Raw genomic sequence first — 22,201 nt, forward strand, 5'->3', positions numbered from 1 at the left:
ACAGTTGGCGCTGGTGGGCACACCCGCAACCTTCATAGCGATCGCTCGCGAGTTTTTTTAGTGTGTTTTCTGTCGAGCCGCAGAGTTGCAGCTATTATATATTCACCGGCTAAGTTAAATATTTAAAAATATGGTGTTTACACCCATACTGGTTGTAATTTTAACCATTTTCAAGTTATTAGAACTTTAAAGTATATTAAATGTTTGATTTATTTACAAGAACAATTTGATATTATAAAGAAATACAGTATAGTACAAAGAAAGTAATGGAAATGGGTAGTAAACACGTTTGAATAGGCAAGTTGCTGGTTGCCATGGCCAAAAGGGAATTATTTCTGTTAGTTGTGTTTCGAAATATGCGATTTTCCATTTATACGAGGTCATTAATCGACCAAATTCTCGCATAATTCGGGACCCTACTGTACATGAAATTATCCAAATTCTAAAATATGACAAATCACAACTTTCTTTTCTATAAATATTTACGTAGGACCTTTGCTACTGAGTCATGCAAATAACAAATCAGACTGTGATGTGGCTATCATTATAACAACCAACTGTATGGTAAATATAAACCACACGGGAATGATATTAGCAAAATTATCACAGACTAATTCTACTTAGCAAACAAAGACATTCATGGCTATTCTTGCAACATCAAGATACCTAATCGCAACTAAATGAGACAAAAATCACCTTGGCTTCGTCTACTGATGTTTTCCGCCTCCTGCGGAGCAATCTTCGCAACTTGCTATCTTCATTCTCGGGCTGCGGCGACTCTTCGAGGGTCACTGTAAAAGGCGTGTTGAGTGGTGGTAGTCGAAGCTCAACATTTGCTAAAAGAGACACCATCAAAGCTGTAACTCTACCTCCCTATCTACCTATCTGCATGGGGATAAATGAAGAGCAGTACTTTGCACTTCAAGTATCAGTACACTACAGTACACAGTAACCATTTAACCCTTAGCCTTTATATAATTACAGGCTATGGGTTAAGCGTAATTTTTTAAATGAGAATTGCTTAACCTTAATGATTCTTCTCAAATTATGGCAACAACTTTAGCAATAATGTACGTAATACACCGTGGATTGGATTTCAACTACTTATGTACAACATGGCACAATCCTTTAGTTACTCTGTGGAGAGGTTGGATAGCAAGATGGAAGAGAGACAGAGGGAACAACAGTAAAGAAGGCTAAAAGATGAGTAGCTAGAGGCTAGGAGAATGCTAAAAGACCTTTATGTAGTGCATTGCATAAGGTGAACTGACAGTACATACCATCTAAAGTGTCACAATATTTTGGACTGAACATAACATAACTGTAATACAAATTTAGATATAACTAATAATTAAAAAATATTATGAGATTTGCTCTGTAAAACAATAGGAAAACATATACTGTACTGTATTCCAGTTATCATTCTGTAGAAACATAAATTTCCAGACATTTATAGTTTTTGCTAGCTGTACCAATCCGAGTCCTTTAATAAGGAGATTGTTTGAGTGTGAACAGGAGATATTCGTGAGAATTGTTTAACGAGTGGTTAAACTACCATTCTGAAAGATTCACTTTTGACCCAAGACTGAGCAGGGTGGTCGCGGATGGAAATTAATTAAGGACTTGGGTTTGAATAGCTGGGAAAAATACAAATTACTTTAAAATTATGTGATTTGTTGCTACGCGACATAAAAACCATCATCTTTTAATAGGGAGACACTCCTTCGTGGCTTGGAAGTACCCCTAGAACCAAGTTGGGTGGTTCTTTTTTCTTCGCTGAAAGTGGTCTTATCCTGTACAGGAGCAAAGCGGCGACTCCAGCAACCTCCTAACAGTCTTTTATAGGGATGAGAAGACTGAGAGGACCTGACCTGTGCATGGGGACATGTACAGTACTTGGTCAAATAAGGTAACCCTTCCCTTTTAGGGGATATCAATTGGGAATGTACCTATATGATGATCAATGGTTTAGAATAAATTCCACCCACCATCCTCTCCCCATTCAGGGAAGATTGATTGATTGATTTAAAGTTTTCAGGCATCCTGACATCTAAGCATTCAGGGAAGAAGGGGGAGATGCTTCTATAGGGATAAAGTATGGGGCTTGGTATGATCCAGCACGTAGTGTTCCAACCCCTTAATCCCAAAGAGGGGGACAGAAAAAGGAAGAAGAGCCAGTCATTTCTGACTCACATCTACACATTACCAGAGATGAAATTATTCCTGTGCCACGTGGCTGCTGGGCTGGTTATACACTTACTTGAGCAGCCACCGCTAGGCCAAGCACAAAGATGTCAAAGTCGTCTATTGCTTTCAGACTCCAGCCCTCACCACCTGGCCCACGGACAGGTTTTTCCTGAAAACTAAGGTGTGGCCTTTACCACTGACTTTATGAGCCCTGATCATTGCTGGTATCTCGACTCTCTCAGAGGTCGAGACATAAACAGTATGGATCGTCTCACAAAGCCAAAAATTTTTTTTTCTCGTGAAACATCTTTCTTGGTGCTGCCATTGCCGACGAAGTCGTTGACATTCGGTCCTTTTCAGATAGTAAAGGACACATAAGCAACTTCTCTCGATTACCACTAACGCTTCACGTAGAGAGGGCATGGAGAAGGTCTCGAACTTGGGGTTTGGCCATGAGCCCTGGTACAAACTTGAGAAAGTCTCTTTAAGATTTTCGGTGATCATTCTATTCTGAAGAAGTGTTTTAATTCTTTCATTCTGCCTTGTTTTGAGTATTGTTCTCCTATCTTCAGCTACTAAATCTCATCTTAATTTAAAAAAACTTGCTGTCTATCAAGTTCCTTATTTCTGATCTTGGTTTTAATCTCTGGCGCAGTCGTTCAGTTAGTTCATTTTACATGTTGCATGAAATTTTTCATAATTCTGACCTTCCTTTGCATTCAGATCTTCCTAGACTGTACATAATACTAGGTATGTAGTAAATTTCAAGTCATGCCTCCTGAATCATGCATAGCATTCTCATAGTTTCATTCCAGTGGTGACCAGATTTTGGTTTGAAACGATCTTCCTAATCAGGCAGCTGAATCAGTGGAACTTCAAAAGTTCAAACTTGCGGTCAATGTTTTCATATTGAACAGGCTGACAGAAGTCTCTCTTCATAGTTTATATATGATAGATCTATTTTACCGTTGTTACCAATCTTGAGATGTTTTATATTCAATATTTACAGCTTCTCATACAGTTTGTTTCCTTATTTCCTTTCCTCACAGGGCTATTTTACCCTGTTGGAGCCCTTTGGCTTATAGCAACCTTCTATTCCAACTAGGGTTGTAGCTTAGCTATTAATAATAATAATAGACTCGTATACGAAGATCATTACGAAATGAGTGAGCGGATCTATTGTCGCTTTAGCTATAAACACACGTGGTGTACATCCTTCACTTGCAATCCCGTTTTTCTTCATTATTAAGAAAAACACGACACTAACTCTATCTGTCAATCTTCCATTATACTTCGCCCAATTTTGGGAGGAAGCAGACATAAAAAAAAAAAAGAGAACAGAACGCTGCGGGGGTAAAATGACAAATTCGTAGATAATTTGCATTTTTCCTAACTATACAAACCTTAGCTATTTAAAGTGGGTAATTACTTTCGGCGTAGCTTAAAGGACGAGCCATAAAAATGTAACGAGGGATTACTACCCCACCTCTAGTTAGTGGGGGGTAGGGAGGGTGGTTAGCTACCCTCCCCCACCTGTGTTGTAAGCTTACTTTGCTTAAAGGTAGGACTTCATGGGGGACAGGGCTGGCGGGCAAGTTTGATTAAATAGCTAAGGTTTGTATAGTTAGGAAAAATACAAATTATCTACGAATTTGTCATTTGTTCCGTAACTGGAATACAAACCATGCTATTTAAAGTGGGTGACTTAACCCTTAGGAAGGGTGGAATAAGTCCTGGCCATACTGGCTTTTGGCTTTGCCCGGGGACTCATTATCTGAGTGTGTCAGCACTCAACAATAAAGAGTCCCTGCACCTCGCTCGCACCTTGCTATGCAAGGGCTGTGGCCTACGTAAGCTCTGTGTGAAAGAAAAAAAGTGTGACTCGTCCTAGGAAGTTGACCTGAAGTTCTTTAGATGGAAACTTTAGGCTAGGACTCTCCCAATACCACCTCGTCAGGGTATGGGGACGCGACAGTATTAACTTAATACTGTACTAGGAACACAAGGGAACATGGTTTACCTGCAGTGGTTTGAGGTCAGCTGTGCTTAGAACCCAGGATGCTGCTTTCCCCAAGAGAGGGGAGGATGAAGAAAAGAATAAGGGCCAGGCATACCTTTTCATTCATGCAGACTAAGACCGGGTAACAATGCCCTCAACCCTCTGCTACCTGTCCATTAAGGAGCCTGAGGTTTAAACCAGCTGTTGTGCAGCCACCACAGGGCTGATAGAGAACGTATTGAGCCTCCTGTGGGTCACGTCTTGCAGGTAGTGGGCTGTGAAGGTCGTTTGACGCTTCCACACCCCTGCTTGTAGAACCTGCGTCACTGAGAAGTTTTTCTTGAAGGCCCGGGAGGCAGCTACTCCCCTGACATCATGAGCTCTAGGACGACGTGATGGAGGAGGGTCAGGATTCAGGGACAGATGGATTGCCTTTCGAATCCATGCTGAGATGGTGTTCTTGGTAACCCTCCTCTTCGATCTCCCAGTGCTGACAAACAAAGCCCGCACTTGGGGACGAACTGCAGCTGTTCTCTTCAGGTATAGCCTCAGACTCCTTACTGGGCACAGTAGGAGATGGTCTGGGTCATCTGATACGGAACGAAGACTCGAAATCCGTAAGGAGTCGAAGCGAGGGTTCGGCACTCCCGGATTCTGAGTCTTAGCAATAAACTCAGGGACGAAGCTGAACGTTACCTCCCCCCATCCCCTTGAATGGGCGATGTCATACGAGAGACCATGAAGTTCGCTAACTCGCTTGGCTGACGCCAAAGCTAGTAGGAACACCGTCTTCCAAGTCAGGTGGGGATCTGAAGCCTGGCGTAATGGTTCGTAGGGAGGTCTCTTAAGAGACCTGAGAACTCGAACCACGTTCCATGGAGGAGGTCTCACTTCCGACTGAGGGCAGGTAAGTTCATAACTATGTATGAGTAGGGAAAGTTCTAGCGAAGAAGAAATGTCCACTCCTTTAAGCCTGAAGGCTAGACTTAAGGCTGAGCGATAGCCTTTCACTGCCGAGACTGAAAGGCGCATTTCTTCTCGCAAATACACGAAGAACTCCGCTATTGCTGGAATAGTGGCATCGAGTGGAGAGATACCCCTTCCACGACACCAACCACAGAAGACTCTCCACTTCGCCTGGTAGACCCCTACGGATGACTTTCGCAGGTGTCCAGACATCCTTTCCGCAACTTGTTGCGAAAATCCTCTCTCTGCGAGGAGATGCTGGATAGTCTCCAGGTGTGAAGCCGAAGCGAAGCTACGGCTTTGTGAAAAACGGCGTGTGGTTGTTTGAGTAGCTCGTGTCGTGGAGGGAGTTCTCTCGGAGGCTCTGTAAGGAGTTGCAGAAGGTCCGGGAACCATTCCGCGTGATGCCACAGCAGAGCTATGAGTCATCGAGAGGTTGACCGATAGTCTGGTCTCGTTGAGTACCCTCCTCATCAGACAGAACGGGGGAAAGGCGCATACGTCGATGTTGTCCCACCGTTGTTGGAAAGCATCTTGCCAGAGAGCCTTGGGGTCCGGGACTGGGGAACAGTATAGCGGCAGTTTGAAGTTCAACGCTGTCGCGAACAGATCCACAATCGGGGAACCCCACAAAGTCAGGACTTTGTTGGCTACTTGACGATCCAAAGACCACTCGGTACTCACTATCTCAGACGCTCTGCTCAGACTGTCGGTGAGCACATTCCTTTTGCCCGGAATGAAGCGAGCCAAAAGTGGAATCGAGTGGACTTCGGTCCATCTCAGTATCTCTACTGCAAGATGGGATAGCTGTTCTTGTTGATGTAAGCCACTACTGTGGTGTTGTCGCTCATCACCACCACAGAGTGACCCGCCAGGTGCTGTTGGAACTGTTGAAGGGCCAGAAAAACGGCCTTCATTTCTAGCAGATTTATATGGAGGCACTTTTCTGATTCTGACCACAGGCCTGAGGTCCTGTGGTTCAGAACGTGGGCCCCCCACCCTTTCTTTGAGGTGTCCGAAAACAGCATCAAATCCGGGGGGAGGACGAGAAGATCCACTCCCTTTCGTAGGTTCTCGTCTGCCACCCACCACTGAAGGTCCGTCCATCCCGCGAGACCCATAGGGATCAAGACGTCCGGGGAATCGTGTCCTTGACTCCACCGGGACTTGAGTCGCCATTGCAGGGATCTCATTCTGAGACGACCGTTGGGAACTAGACGGACCAAGGATGAGAGATGGCTGAGGAGACGTAACCACGATTGGGCTGGGAGTTCGTCTCGTCTGAGGAAAGGACTTGCGACCTTCCTCAGCCTTGCTATCCTGTCGTCTGATGGGAAGGCTCTGTGGAGATTGGTGTCCAATATCATGCCTAGATATACCAGTCTTTGGGTAGGAAGCAGAGAAGACTTCTCGAGATATACCATGATCCCTAGATCTTGGCAAATCCCCAGAAGTTTGTCTCGGTGTCGAAGAAGGGTTGACTCCGAGTCTGCTAAGATCAGCCAGTCGTCCAGATAACGGGGGAGACGGATGCCGATTTTGTGTGCCCACGAAGATAGGGTGAACACTCTGGTGAAAACCCGAGGTGCTGTTGAGAGACCGAAGCACAGCACCTTGAACTGGTAGATCTTGTTGTCTAGGTTGAATCTTAGGTACTTCCTTGAAGACGGATGGATTGGGATCTGGAAGTACGCATTCTTCAGATCCAGTGTGCACATGAAGTCTCGCGGTCTCACTGCGAGTCTGGCCGTGTCTGCCATCTCCATGCTGAACGGGATCTGCTTGACAAACCTGTTCAGAGCTGAGAGGTCGATGACTGGTCTCCAGCCTCCAGGCGCCTTCTTTACAAGAAAGAGTCGACTGTAGAAGCCTGGGGACCCGTCGACGACCTCTTGGAGAGCGTCCTTCTTCAACATGGTCTCAACTTCGGCCCAAAGGGCTTGCCCTCTTGCCGATCCCATGGCAAGAGAGCTCAACGACACTGGATTCGCTGTCAGGGGAGGAAGAGATGTTATGAACGGGACGCGATATCCTTGGCTGATCACTGAGATCGTCAAGGAATCGGCCCCGAGTTGCTGCCACCTGTTCGCGCAACTTTGGAGGCATCCCCCCACTGGTGGAGATGCGGGGGGGACTGCCAATCCTAGCGTTTGCGGCCTCGGCCACTCGCCCTAGGATTTTTGCCTACCCTGGAGGACTTTCTGCCTTTCCTGTCCTTGACGGGAAAGGGCTGTTTGGACACCGCTGCCTTTGCTGCTACTGCCGGCTTTGTCGTCTTTGCAGGGCAAGGTTGTTGAGGTGCTGGAGGCTTATAGGGCTTTGATGTTAAAGTCCTCTGGAGGAGGGAGTCCTGGTTGGACTTCCTCCACCTCTCAGCCGCCTGCTCTACATCTTTCGGCTCAAACAGACTACTCCCCAAAAGGGGGGAATGTCTGAGCTTACTGACCTCGGTGTTGGGGACCTTCGAGTTGAATCTTTCAGACACCGTATCACGGCGTTTCAGGATAGTGTTAGCCCACAAGTTCGAGACTTGGTGGGCCAGAAACTCGATGGTACGAGTGCCTGAAAGAAGGAAGGTCTCCAAGGCCTTCCTGGTACTCTCCTTAGACAAGTCTTCGGATCGTATCAGGATGCCAAGAGATCCTAGCCAGATATCCAGCCACGAATTGGCCTGCATGGCACACTTCGCTACCTTCTCCTGGCAGAGAATCTCCGAAGCCGAGAACGACACTGGCCGGTTGGAGTCTCTCTTGAGAGGGACTCCCCTGGAGAGCTCTTCTACCGAGTGGTGGAGGGGAAGATCTAAACAGGACTCCTCGACGATTTTGAAGTACCTCCTCTGGTGGACACAAAGAGGTGGGAGGAGTTTGTTTCCGGCGCTGGAACGGCTGGAAGAGGCTAGCTCGGAGAGCTGGCTCTCGACCTTATCTCTGGCACTCTTGACCCCCTGCGACCAGGGCAAAGCCACGCTGGTTTTAGGGGGCTTTTGGGTACCAAAGACTCGGTCCAGAACCGAGTCCTTGCCCTCTCGAGGAGGAATCTCCAGATCCGAAAATCCGTTAAGGTTCCTCATCAGAGTCAAAACTTGCCAAAAGGCATGCTCCGACTCCTGCGGCTCTCCTCCTGATGGACTAGCAGCAAGGTCTCCAGTCCCCAAAGGCTCTTCTTGGGGGGACTCGTGTATGTTCTCCGCGGGCTTAGCTGGTTCTGGTCTGATCCTCGAAGATTTCGGAACCATCTTGGAGTCCTTCGACTCCCTCCTGGGAGGGATGCAGGATTCCAACAAAGATGGTGGGGTCTCTTCTCCGCCTCCACCCAAGGAGACTTCTCGGCGCGGGGTGGGGTTTCTCCCATTGGTGCGATGGGAGAACGCCTCACCTCACGAGAATCCCCTGAGGACGGAAAACCCTCGTCCACGGGGGATGGAGAGAAAGTCTGGGGAGGGGAGGGAGCCTTCCTCGACGGCTTCCGAGGAACCAGTTTCACCCTTGGGGAAGTAACCACGTCGTCCACTTCTCTCTTCCTCTTCAGGGGGGCCAAGATAGCCGCTGATTTGAGGCCTAGTTCAGAGAAAGCGGGCTTGAAAGCCTGCGCAACCGCTCTGATCAAGGGCCCAAACCAGGGCAGCCGACTGACAGCAGCACTGTCAGAGACACCCTCTGGAGGGAAGGGGATCGTAAGACCCCTAGGAGTGGAAACTACAACAGGGTCTGCCTGAAAGGAAGAAGCTGTAGAAGAAAAGTTCCTGGACCTTTTCTGCGCTTACGGGGGGGGGGATGAAGATGACCTGACTGCTCATCGTACTGCAGGATCCTGTGTGGGAACGCGGTCGTGCGATAAGCCATTGCCTAGCTCGGGGGGAGACTGCTCGCGTGCGGGCGCGCGTGGGCGATGGCCAGGGAGCGTGCGGGCAAGCGAGGGCGAGCAATGGGGCGCAGGCGAGCGATGGCGTGTAGGCGAGGGGGCACGTTGGCGAACGATGGCGCAAAGGAGAAGGAGCTCGTGGGCGCGCAGGTGACAGGACGCGTAGGTAACGGGGCGCGTTGGCGCGTGTTCCGGAGACCTCGGATGGAGTGCAGCCACAGGATTTTGAAGGGCCCGTAAGGGCGAAACCGTAGGGCGCGTGCGTGCAGGGGGGAATATCCCTAGCGTGCGGGCGCACAGGAGGGCGCTCATCAGGAACAGAAGTTCTGGCAGTGGGCGCGCGATGGAGACTGCGGGCGATGGCGCGTAAGCGAGGGATGGCGAGCAGGCGATCGTGGAGGAGAGCGCTGGCGAGCAGGAGAGGAAGAAGACTTCTCTTTGGAGCCCTAATCCGAAGATCGAGGGCGAGCAGGAGAGCGCTGGCCAGCAGGAGAGCGCTGACGAGCAGGAGAGCGCCGGCGATGAAGATGACCTGACTGTGCGTCGTACTGCAGAATCCTGTGTGGGAACGCGGTCGTGCGTTAAGCCATTGCCTAGCTCGGGGGGAGACTGCTCGCGTGCGGGCGCGCGTGGGCGATGGCCAGGGAGCGTGCGGGCAAGCGAGGGCGAGCGATGGTGCGCAGGCGAGCGATGGCGTGTAGGCGAGGGGGCGCGTAGGCGAGGGGGCACGTTGGCGAACGATGGCGCACAGGAGAAGGAGCTCGTGGGCGCGCAGGTGACAGGACGCGTAGGTAACGGGGCGCGTTGGCGCGTGTTCCAAAGACCTCGGATGGAGTGCAGCCACAGGATTTTGAAGGGCCCGTAAGGGCGAAACCGTAGGGCGCGTGCGTGCAGGGGGGAATATCCCTAGCGTGCGGGCGCACAGGAGGGCGCTCATCAGGAACAGAAGTTCTGGCAGTGGGCGCGCGATGGCGCGTAAGCGAGGGATGGCGAGCAGGCGATCGTGGAGGAGAGCGCTGGTGAGCAGGAGAGGAAGAAGACTTCTCTTTGGAGCCCTAATCCGAAGATCGAGGGCAAGCAGGAGAGCGCTGGCCAGCAGGAGAGCGCTGACGAGCAGGAGAGCGCCGGCGAGCAGGGGAGCGCTGGCGCACAGGAGATCGCTGACGAGCAGGAGACCGAGGGCGTCCATGGCATGCATCAGGCCAAGGGTGCGCAAAGGTCCGTTGGCGAGCAGGAGATCGTGGGCGCGTAGTCTCTGGAACTGCAGGACGAACAGGAGATCATGGGCGTGCAGGAGAGCACTGGCGAGATGAGACAGTAACTGGCGGGCGCTTGCGCGCAAGCGAACGTTGGCGCACGGGAAACCTGGCGCTTACGGGACTTACACACAATGTGTGAAAGCCCCTTTTGCCCCGAAGGGACCGGTGCCCGTTTGAAAACGGGATGGGTGGGCGCCCACAGCGCGTCAGCAGCCAGGAAAGGTGAAGGCATGTCAGCAGGTCTGGCAGGCGTAGGAGATCGCGAACGATCTGCGGAGAGGTCCAGGTCCAAGGAAGTAGCAGGAACGGTAGCTGAAGGACGAGGTTCCTCTGCGGGGGACTGCGAGGATGAAGATCCGAAGAGGCGCCTCCTAACACCCTTGTGAGGAGAAGAAAGACCTCGGCGACGAAGAGGAAGGTGAGCCTTACGTCGGATACGTCCTCTGGGAGCAGCAGGCAAACCATCGGCAGTCCTCCGAAGAGAAGTCTCTGTCAGTGAACTCCCCCGGGGGGGGGGGGGGGGAGGGGGGGGGAATCACCCGCAGGAGAGACCGTTGGACTACGTTCCTCCCTCGAAGGATGTTCGGAGGGGGGAGCTAAGCCTTCAGCTACAACAGGAGCAGGGGTTTGAACACTCTCATTGGAAGCGTCTGCCACAACAGCTTCGACAATAGACAAGGGTCAACCTCTGCTGCTGCCGGTGACTGTTTGACAGCTGCTCCCAACCTGATCATGTCAAACAGGGCTTCCTTGGAGGGCGAACCCTGAAGCCCCAAGGAAGCCCAAAGCTGCAAAAGATCATCATTATTCACATCAGGAGAAATAATTAAATCCTCCCCTGGGGGAGGAGGAGGAGCTGCCTCACTATGGGAGGTAACTCCCTCTCCCAAACCCCGAGATCAGTCAACAACAGTACGGCCTACGCTACCACTCGACGGACTCTCGCGAGAAGCTGACCGAGTGGGAGCTTCGGAGGAGGTTTGGGCTACGGAAGAAGAGTCCTTAGGATTTTCCTTCTTCAAAGAAACCTTTTAAGGAGAAATATCCCGTTTGGACTTCTTCCGGCGCCGAGAAACTCGCTCCCACTGGGAGGCAGGCCACTCCCTACATTCCATACATACGTTATCACTTTCACACCGCTGACCCCTACAATAGGGGCATAAGGTGTGTGGATCCGTTTCGATAGAAGACATGAAGGTCCCACAAGGGCGGTCAGGTAACCTAGGGCACTTTCGCATTGTAGAGGCCAACTTCACAACACTCTAGAAGAGAGAAAGCAAAAACAATGATTAATGGCTGTCGTGTAGACGAGGGTGACAGCGGACACGTCCGTCTAGCACCCGAGCCGTAAGCAAAGTGAGCTTACAACACAGGTGTGTGAGGGGGGAGGGTAGCTAACTACCCTCCCTACCCCCGCTAACTAGCGGTGGGTTAGTAATCCCTCGTTAAATTTTTATGGCTCGTCCTTTCAGCTACGCCAAAGGAAATTACCCACTTTAAATAGCGTGGTTTGTATTCCAGTTACGGAACAAACAACAATTAGAATAGCGCCAACGTGTCTCTCTGTGCCGTAAGAGGCGACTAAAAGGGAGGGGACAAGGGAACTGTGAATCCCCTCTCCTGTATAGTTGATTCCTGTGAGATATCACAGAGGAGAGTGACAGGATACTAACAGCACAGCCAAAGACAAAAGTAAAGAGTCTTTGAGAGAAGAGTAAATGACCAGGGATACTTGTCCGCGTTCATTACCTTGTTAACAATTCCAATGGCCCTTCCAGATTCACATATGGCATTCCCTAATCTAAAACGAAAGGTTCGTGCATGCGTGGGAACAAATACAGTACTCTCACGCAAATTGAAAATCAATTACTGTACTGTATTTAAAATACTTCCGATACTCCTAAAAGTGTCTCACTTTTCAACAATAACCTTAAACATAACTTCATCAGTAGTTTAAAGGCCACTCATGAATGACAGAGGCAAGGGACATTGCCTTATCAAGCAGAACACTGCCCTAGAGACTGACCATATATACATATGATCAGCACCCAAGCCCCCTCTCCACCCAAGTTAGGACCAAAGAGGACCAGGCAATGGCTGCATATGATTCAGCAGATAGACCTATGGGCTCCCCCCACCATCTTTAGCTCACAAGGATGGTGAGGTTGCAGCGACCAAAAAAAAAAATAACTAGTTTGCGGGGGATTTAAACCCCAGTCTGGCGGTCCCCAATCAGGGATGTTTCCGCATTGGCCACCACAATTACTGGATGTGTGAGCTATTGTACATTGCACTTATTTCAGCTTATGTTATTCTAAAAGTTTATGACTACACTTAGGGTTTCCTACATGTAACCCTCTTGGCAAGAATTGAAGTCTCTCCATCCTAAGATAATGAAGTCTAACAGTACTTCTAAAATGTAGGAATGTATCTAAAAAGGTTATCTTAACTTCTAAAAGTTTAACCTTACTTCTAAAATATTTAACTTTACTTCTAAATGTATAACCAGGCTTCTAAAGTTTGAAACTTAACCCTTTAACCCCCAGGCTATTTGGAAATTTCCAACCCTTAACCCCCAAGGGGTTATTTTTTTTCCAGCACATTTTGCAGTATATATTTTTTAAATTGCTCTAACAGCCTTAATTTTTGTCGTAGAGAGGTCAGGTTGGTCTCATTCTCTTGGAAAATGCCTGAATTTTTTCAAAAAATTATCAAAGATATGAAAAAAATAATTTTTATAGCATTTTTTTGCAAGGACGTACGGGTACGTCCATGGGGGTAAAGGGATGGCTTTTGTGAAACGTACCAGTACGTCCTTTGGGGGTAAAAGGGTTAACTTTACTTCTAAATGTATAACCAGGCTTCCAAAGTCTGAAATTTAATACGTAAGAGATTTCCACTAACTGTGTCCCTTCTCTGCCAAGATTCGTTCCTCCTCTAACGGCTCATCATTTAAAACATCTATCAGGGCTATGCGTCGGTGCGCCATGACAATCATACGCAACTTGTCCCCCATGTCTTGCAGTTCATGTATTTGGACAAATGCTCCTATGGAATGCAGCTCGGCCATAGAGTCGACAACCTCTCTCTCATCGCTGCAAAAGGTCACAACGAAAGGATTTGAAATCAACATAAGTATACAACCGATATTCGGAAATGATCTTATCTTTTACCAAATTATACATACTTTTTGGAAAACTCTACGGATTCAAAACTATGCAAAGCCAATATAAACAGAATCTTACTTGGCAAAGAAACTCTAAAATCTTTAAAGGCAATATAAACACTTTCTGTGCCATATCAAACTTCAAGCTTAAGATGTGGTACAGAATCTCTTCAATCAAAGACTACTTATGACTCCATGCTTAGATCCTGCTATAACTTTCCTAGCTTTCTAAAGTGAGATTATGGTTTTGCTTTCAGCGGTTAAAGCAGAAGCAAATACTTACTATATTTGCATACGGAGAACCAAGATTCTAGTCCACTCTGAGTAGTGATGTAAACCTCCAAACACTTACCTTTCATTCTTCTTCATGAATACCCCAGCGTATGGCTGATTCAAGCGGACTTTTCTTCTTATGAGGTCGATTAATTCTTTGTCCGATACCTGTAGAGTTGAAATTTAAACTTGTCAGAATGATAAACAGTGCGAGTTGTAGGAATAATGATAACTGCAACGAAAAATATTTGGCAATTCAGATTGTTTTTGTATCCAATTCAGTACAGCATTTATATTTTCCCTTCCCATAAAAATCAAATTATTCCACTGATTTTTTATTACTGTATTTACCTCCTTTACTTTTAATTCCAATCTCAACCTTTTTCCTACTTTCACACAAAGGCAAGATCCTCAAAACAAGCAATCAAGAAACACCAAAAACTAAATACTTAACCAACCTCAATTATTTTGATGAAACGTGGAAATACAGGGTTCCTACTTATAGCAATAACAGGTACGTTGGGCCACACCTCCGGCACGCTCATTGTGGCCGGAAGGTTCATCATCATGGGGCCATCGTCGCCATCATTCTGTTAAAAGGTACACCAGTAAGGCTTTAAAAAAATATAAAAAATCTATTATACTGTAAATCATCAACCTATAAAAGATAATCTTATGCACTTTAACTTCTAATTTTTCTTACAACTTAAAATTACGTACAATATAATTTCGTATAAAGTCAACATTAGACTTTTTATCAAAGCTGCTATAAAACAATATAAAAAATCCATTATAAATCATCAACCTATAAAAGAAAATCTTCTGTACTTTAACTTTTCCTTTTTTGTTTGCATCAAGAACTTAAGCATAAACTTCCTCGACAATATACCCTAACTAGGCTTAACAAGAGAGAATGAAGCTTAAGGTTTTGGTTAAAATGGGACAATTATATTCTGGTCAAGGTAAGGAACTAGTTTTATGCATATGAATGAATGCAGAAGACTACTGCCCTATTACCTTTGGTCCATTGCTGTGGCCCCCTCCAGTGGCGTCCTCGCCACTTCCATGCTGCGAACAGTACGTCCGCACTGTCACCTGTCAAGTACAGCAAATAGGATAAGTTACATTACTTTATAGACATAAGTTATGGACATTACGCAAGGAGATACAAGTAATACACATATGATCTTTTTTGGGAGGACAAACATATCGCCCAGAAGGCAGAAAACCTTTTAAATCACTATATATCATCAATTGATAATAATAAAGATGATAATGCATACACAAAAACATGCAGTCACTGACATATTTGGTTAGCATGTGAACCCTACCTTTAAATAATAAGAACACAAATTTATCCACAAGTTAGGCTTTTCTAAATGTTTATTTCTACAAGTGCAGTAATAATTTTTGTTTTTTTAACAATATGACAGATAAAGATTTGAGCTTGATGATATTATGCACTGATGTATCAAATCTACATGGGCCTTTGATGAACCTAGCTGAAAATATTGTGGACAATAAGCAATAATTTCTTATCAGTTTGAACTTATGCAAAACACTTTTCCTTGATTTCAATTTGTTCATTAGATACATAACCAGACAACATATAGCCAACTACCAAGGTTTGCTAGGGGTCCACAATCACCACTGTCCATTGAGAAGAATTGAAGAAGAACCTCCTAATCTTGGTGGCTGGTACGGATCAAAACATCTTACTGAACAAAATGGGATGTGCAAGATTCCTATATCTACATATAATCTATCTCAAACTATTGAGTTGATGGTGAGCCTAATATATCATACAATAGGCCTATTTTTATGTGAATTTGTCAAGTTTCACTTAATATCCTTTTATCCAAACTATATCATGATATAACTAGAGAGAGCCCTCAGTAGAGCTCAGACCTATGCCGCGGCAGCTAATTTCTTGTCCTTTTACTAGACCTTGACCTTAAACATGTATTAATTAGCGTGGATTTTCATACATTCAAATATGAACCAAGGTTGAAGTCTCTGTGACAATGATGTCCAAACTTCTGGCTGATTATGTGAATTGGACATTTTGTTTGACCATGACCTTGACCTTCCAATATTTAATCACTTCCAGTTTCTTACATAGCAGTTAATTCCTGCAAGTTACATTACTCTACATTTAAAATTGTGGCCAGGAAGCTGTTCACAAACATACACAGACACACAGAGGCAAAAACATAACCTCCTTCCAACTTTGTTGGCGGAGGTAAATATTCCCTAATCCTTCATCTGTTGAATAAGGTGGGCCACAATTCAGCGGACAGAGGATGTTTTGGGGCAGGGTGAATGTACAGTAGTTCGTTAGGACAGGTGTAAACTTAATTATTACTTGTCAACTTGATTTTAATTTCGTCTGAATTACAATATGAAAATAGCTTTACGATTTACAAAATATTGATTTGGTGTTACCTTATCAGGAATGAAGCAGGTTCAGAAGCAAGCACAGGATTGAGACTTGTTTTAGGGATGAGGTAAGAATACGGCAGTCCAAAGGAGGGGGGGTAGCCTCCTGGTAGAGAAGTAGCCTATATGGCTCCTACGATATGTTAGGTGGGTAATCTTAAATTAGGTGGTGTTCTTGTGTTTGTTTCCCTTTTAAAATGTGTTTTGTAGCCATAACTTTAAAATTTTACACCCGTTCTGTCCTAATTAACTACAAAGGTTGCTAAGAGAAAGATAAACTAAAATCATTATGTTTGAGGGCACTAACATTACAGATAGGGCAAAGCTTCTAAAATTATTGTTATCATTGTAAATAAGCTTATTTCATCTGAACCATGAATAAATTAATAATGAAATTCTCAATCTGGATAATTAGAGGCACCGTTGCAAAGGCTACCCCTCATCCCTGAGAACACCCTAACCTAGGGCTTACCATGCGTAAGTACATACCATGACTATTTCACAACTTTGGATATCCTGTCTATATTTTCGCACAAAATAGGGTGAAAAAAACATACCTGACTCAAATATCGGTAACTCTCCGGTTCCCGACTAAGGAAATTACGTGAAAATGAAATCGAAGGGAAGTTTCTGGAAGAATTTGACAGGGCGGGGATGACTCTGGGATGCTCGCAACCCCTCGATATTCTGTTTTCGACGGCCCCATGGCGTTCTCCACCTGCCAAATTACTGTGGACGATAGATAATTGTGCTCTGGTGGTAGACAGGGTCCTTAATCTCGATTGGCGGCCAACATTTAGCCAATATCGAGATACGTTTAAGACGGAGCTAGACATTGTTGTTGTGATGCTTTACTGTGCTCGGCTGCTCGCCGTACCGCAGACGACGTCCACTCTTCAACGTAAACAAGTTTTGAAAATGGTAGCGTTTCGTATAAACATTTTAATTAAAATGATACAGTACTGTATATCTAAGATTTTATAAGTAACACTTAGTAATATAAAAATTATGAATTATCTAAAAATATAATGAAATAAATATATATAACGAAGAAAAAGTAGACTGAATAATCTTATTTATAATTTTAACCATTTTGTAAGAACAAACAAGCCTAAGTAACTAGCGGTTGTCTTTATTCCAATGTGTACCCATGTTGTCACATAACAAAGTCATGCTTGCTTTACGTAATGCTTTTTGAAGCACATAACTAATTTTCCTATAGCTTTAACGTTAGTTTGAACTTTCCGGAAGGAAGTTCGTCTAATTATTATCATCATTATTATTATTATTATTACCTAAGCTACAACCCTAGTTGGAAAAGCAAGATACTATAAGCCCAGGGGATCCAATGGGGAAAAGTAGCCCAACGAGGAAAGGAAACAAGAAAATAAATAAACGATGTGGGAAATAATTAACAAATAATAGAATATTTTAAAAACCGTAACAACATCAAAACAGATATTTCATATGTCTCCCTGTTTAACATAAAAACATTTGCTGCAAGTTTTAACTTTCAAAGTTCTACCGATTAAACTCCTCGATAAGGAAGATAGTTCCTCAACTTGGTCACAGCTGGAATGAAACTTCTATAATACTGTGTAGTACTGAGCCTAATATTGTGTACTATTAAGCCTCATGATGAAGGCCTGACTATTAGAATTAACTGCATGCCTGGTATTACGAACAGAATGGAACTCTCCGGAAAGATTTCAATATAAAGGATGATCAGAATTATGAAAAATCTTATGCAACCTGCATAACGATTGTGCTATTATTATTATTATTATTATTATTATTATTATTATTATTATTATTATTATTACTAGCCAAGCTACAACTCTAGTTGGAAAAGCAAGATGCTATAAGCCCAAGGGCTCCAACAGGGAAAAATAGCCCAGTGAGGAAAGGAAATAAGGAAATAAATAAATGATGAGAATATATTAACAATACATCATTCTAAAACAGTAACAGCGTCAAAACAGATATGTCCTCTATAAACTATTAACAACGTCAAAAATAGAAATGTCATATATTAACAATAAAAAGACTCATGTCAGCCTGGTCAACATAAAAACATTTGCTCCAACTTTGAACTTTTGAAGTTCTACTGATTCAACTACCCTATTAGGAAGATCATTCCACAACTTGGTCACAGCTGGAATAAAACTTCTAGAATACTGTGTAATATTGAGCCTCATGATGAAGGCCTGACTATTAGGATTAACTGCATGCCTAGTATTACGAACAGGATTGAACTGTCCGGGAAAATCTGAATGTAAAGGATGATCAGAATTAGGACAAATCTTATGCAACATGCATAACGACGGTGCTAAAGATTAATATCTAGATCAGGAATAAGAAATTCAATAAACTATAAGTTCCTGTCCGACAAATTAAAAGGAGAATTAGCAGCTGAAGACCAAACAGGAGAACAAAACTCGAAATTCAATAGATTGATCACCAAAAATCTTAAAAGACTTTCTCAATAAGCTTTTTTTTTTGTGTGTGCAATTGAAGAAGACACAGACCTAATGTGTTTCTCAAAAGTAAATTTGCTGTCGAGAATCACACCTGAAATTTTAAGCCATACATTGTTAAAGAAACATTATTAATGTTGAGATCTGGATATCGAGGAGCCACTTTTGGTAAGTAGTAGGTAAATTCTAAAGGAAATACATGAATGGTTTTAGATCATGATAATAATAAAGTATTTCAGAAATTACACTCACACACACACACACACACATATATATATATATATATATATATATATATATATATATATATATATATATATATATATACAGTATATATATATATATATATATATATATATATATATATATATATATATAGGCTATATATATATATATATATATATATATCTATATCTATATATATATATATAATATATATATATATATATATATATATATATATATATATATATATATATATATATAGAGAGAGAGAGAGAGAGAGAGAGAGAGAGAGAGAGAGAGAGAGAGAGAGAGAGAGAGAGAGAGAGAGAGAGAGAGAGAGAGAGAGAGTTGTTTTCTACAGTCATACTAAACTCTATGAAAAAGTTTACATAACATTAACCGCTTTATACACATACACAATACCAGGTCATAGAAACTGAATTTCCGATATAGCCTACAAAGCAAATTGAACAAAAGCTAAAATAACTTTCTTGGATAAATATAATGATAGGCCTATTTTAGAAAATGAAACCAGTAAAAATCTATATTCCATTATATTTTGAATGGAAATAGATGTTTTGTAAACCATCAAATACATTTCATAAATTCCAATTATTTGTTTGTAAATATATTAGATGAATTTGACAAATTTCAGGCAGCCTATCTTTAATTAAAATCACTCGTTATCAACGTATAAAGATAAATGCTTTATAGGCCTACAATTTTATGGATCAGAAATAAATAAGATATATATATATCAATAATTTACTTTATTAATCACGATAAATTCTACTTTACAAAACTAGTATGGTATCCTTTATAGAAAAGGAATATGAAAATAAGCTTTCAAACATCACTAAAAATTATTTAAAATCTAAGAATTTATAAACAATATATTGTTGGTGTTTGAAACTCGTTTACTTTTTACAAGAACTACACTGACAATTCGGGCAAAGCCAGGAAAAGATACACATGCCAATAGCGGTAAACAATACAAGGTACATAATAGCAACGATAACAATCATTACAATGACGGTTGCAAGAGACACTGGACCCACGCTATTCTTGTTCATGCTGAGAGCTCCAGAAGTCGCGGAGTTAAACTGGCCGGTTACAGGGTTACAGATGTCGGTTTTCTCTGCTTCAGAGCTATTACAGTTCATTTTCATAGTTTCATTGGCAATAATGTTAGTGCTGCTGATGGTATTCACTGTTCCAGAGCTACTGTTTTCTTCAATGATTATCGTTGCATTGACACCACGTTTTACAAGAAGTTCCTCTGCACTACCTCCAAATCTAAAGCTCCCAGTATCTTCCATATTTGCCACGATAATTCCTGTAGCGTCTCTCTCTGCACTCCTATTTTCTATCTCATTTGGCGGCCTCTCTGTCTCTACTGCTTTCTGAAAAGTAGATGGTCCAGATTTTGCAGATTCAGGTGAAAAATATGTAGAATCTACCAGCATAGGCCTACACACCACAGACGTCATAAGAGACGCCAAGTTCGCCAACACTGCGAACTTCATCTTTCCGGGGAAATGGACAAAACAGGGACTGAGATCCTCTCGTGGCAAAATCTCCTACCAGACTGCATTCTTGGTCCTCACGGGTTTGTTTATACGCTACACATGTCCCTTCTAGATATAAATCATCTGATATAGATACGGTTGAGTATATTAACCTAGGCTGAGTCAGATAGAAATGAGATTATTTGGGAGTAGGCCTATAGATGAGTAAATAACCGACCACGTTGTTAATTTGATCCGATAGCAGCAAGTTGTTGTTGTTGTTGTGTTTCTTGTTCAATTTGTTTTTTTCAACCCCTTTAGTTGTTGATAAGCTAAATAACAGTTTATTTATTTCCTATTTCTTTTCCTCACTGGTGTATTTTTGCTTGTTGGAGCCCTTGGGCTTATAGCATCCTGCTTTTCCAACTATGGTTGTAGATTAGCTAATAATAATAATAATAATAATAATAATAATGATAATAATAATAATAATAATAATAGTTATGCACTATAATTATACATATGAGTTACATCAACTAAAGACACACCAACTCAGTCTAATCCATTCTGATAAAATCCGAAAAAAAACACCATCTATATTCCAAAAAAATTATCAACCCTTTTATTTCTTTGTGAACCGACCAATTTTGTGGAGAGTGCTGCGTCATTATGAAGTTCTTCTTAACTATGTAAATTTGAGTCTGTACATGACCAAAGCAATTGCAAAGTTAATGTTAGTGGAATCCTATCAAATGAATTTCAGTGAATAGTGGAGTACTCCAAGGGAATGTGTTGTCACCTATGTTGTTTATCATCCTCGTGGGCTTTGCTATGCGTAGAACAGTTGGGGATAGTGAAGAAGGATTTGACTGGATTGGTAACAGGAAATTAGCGGACCTACAGTATGCTGATGACGTTGTCCTTATTAGCAAAATACCCCGGGGACTTTCAAAGCTTGCTTACCAGAATGCATAAAATATCCCACGATATTGGGCTCAAGATAAATAGAAGAAAGACAGAGATGATGAGAGCGGAATATGCAATGAAAATATCATTGGAAAGAGAAATGATTAACGAGGTGGAATCATTTAGATATTTAGGAACTATGATCTCTAATACAAGATCTTTAAAATTGGAGTTTGGTGAAAGATTGCAAAAAAGCAAATCAGACACTGGCTAGGTTAAGTAAAATTTGGAAATCCAATCGCCAGAAATTACATATAAAATTTAGGCTATATATCACTTCAGTGACATTGGTGTTACTGTATAGACTTGAGTCGTGGTATGACAATGAAACAATATCCAACAGATTTTTCTAGATTTGAGAACAAAGCCCTCAGAAGAATATTTGGAGTGAAATACCAGGCCAGGACAAGAAATGAAACTATAACAGAAATTACTCGAGTGCCGTGTGTGGATGAGATCATGTTGAGGGGTAGATGGAGATGGTTTGGGCATGCTCTTCGCACCCCCCAAGAGAGATTAGTTCACCAAAGTTTCAACTGGGCCTCACAAGGCACTAGAAGAGCTGAAAGACCCAAACATACATGGCTTAGGACTATGAAGCATGAAGTAGGAGATGATGAATGGCTAAGTATTGAATGATTTAAAAGCTCAAGATAGGGACGGCTGGTGAAATCTAACCGAGGCCCTTTGCGTCAATAGGCGTAGGAGGAGACGATGATGACGACTTTTCTTTAAATCCAGAAAAAGAAACGCAAAGACAAAGCTTAATGAATATACATGAAGTCGTCAGAGACTGTCCCACGCTCATAATCTACATTATAATCAGTATTAGTCTGATCTTAGTTTGCAGCTTCTCCAATTATGATAAACTG

The 22,201-nt window shown here is 43.3% G+C and overlaps 1 protein-coding gene across 2 annotated transcripts in view; it reads right to left on the bottom strand.

Moving 5' to 3' along the window:
* The window catches only part of LOC137625309 (lon protease homolog, mitochondrial-like), a 70,538-nt gene extending 53,498 nt beyond the window's left edge, over positions 1-17,040 (bottom strand). Inside the window, exons 1-6 of one of the 2 annotated variants that reach the window (XM_068356139.1) lie at positions 16,711-17,040; positions 14,732-14,809; positions 14,173-14,304; positions 13,794-13,882; positions 13,180-13,370; positions 697-791 (exon numbers count right to left, since the gene is read on the bottom strand). In XM_068356139.1, coding sequence (XP_068212240.1) covers positions 697-791; positions 13,180-13,370; positions 13,794-13,882; positions 14,173-14,304; positions 14,732-14,809; positions 16,711-16,989 — 864 coding nt within the window. In that variant the 5' untranslated portion in view covers positions 16,990-17,040. Of the gene's footprint in view, positions 1-696; positions 837-13,179; positions 13,371-13,793; positions 13,883-14,172; positions 14,305-14,731; positions 14,810-16,710 lie in introns of both variants that reach the window. The other variant, XM_068356138.1, reaches the window with a different exon arrangement.
* Positions 17,041-22,201: the final 5,161 nt, after the last annotated feature.

Source organism: Palaemon carinicauda, chromosome 32 (genome assembly GCF_036898095.1).
Source record: "Palaemon carinicauda isolate YSFRI2023 chromosome 32, ASM3689809v2, whole genome shotgun sequence".
NCBI classification, from domain to species: Eukaryota; Metazoa; Arthropoda; class Malacostraca; order Decapoda; family Palaemonidae; genus Palaemon; species Palaemon carinicauda.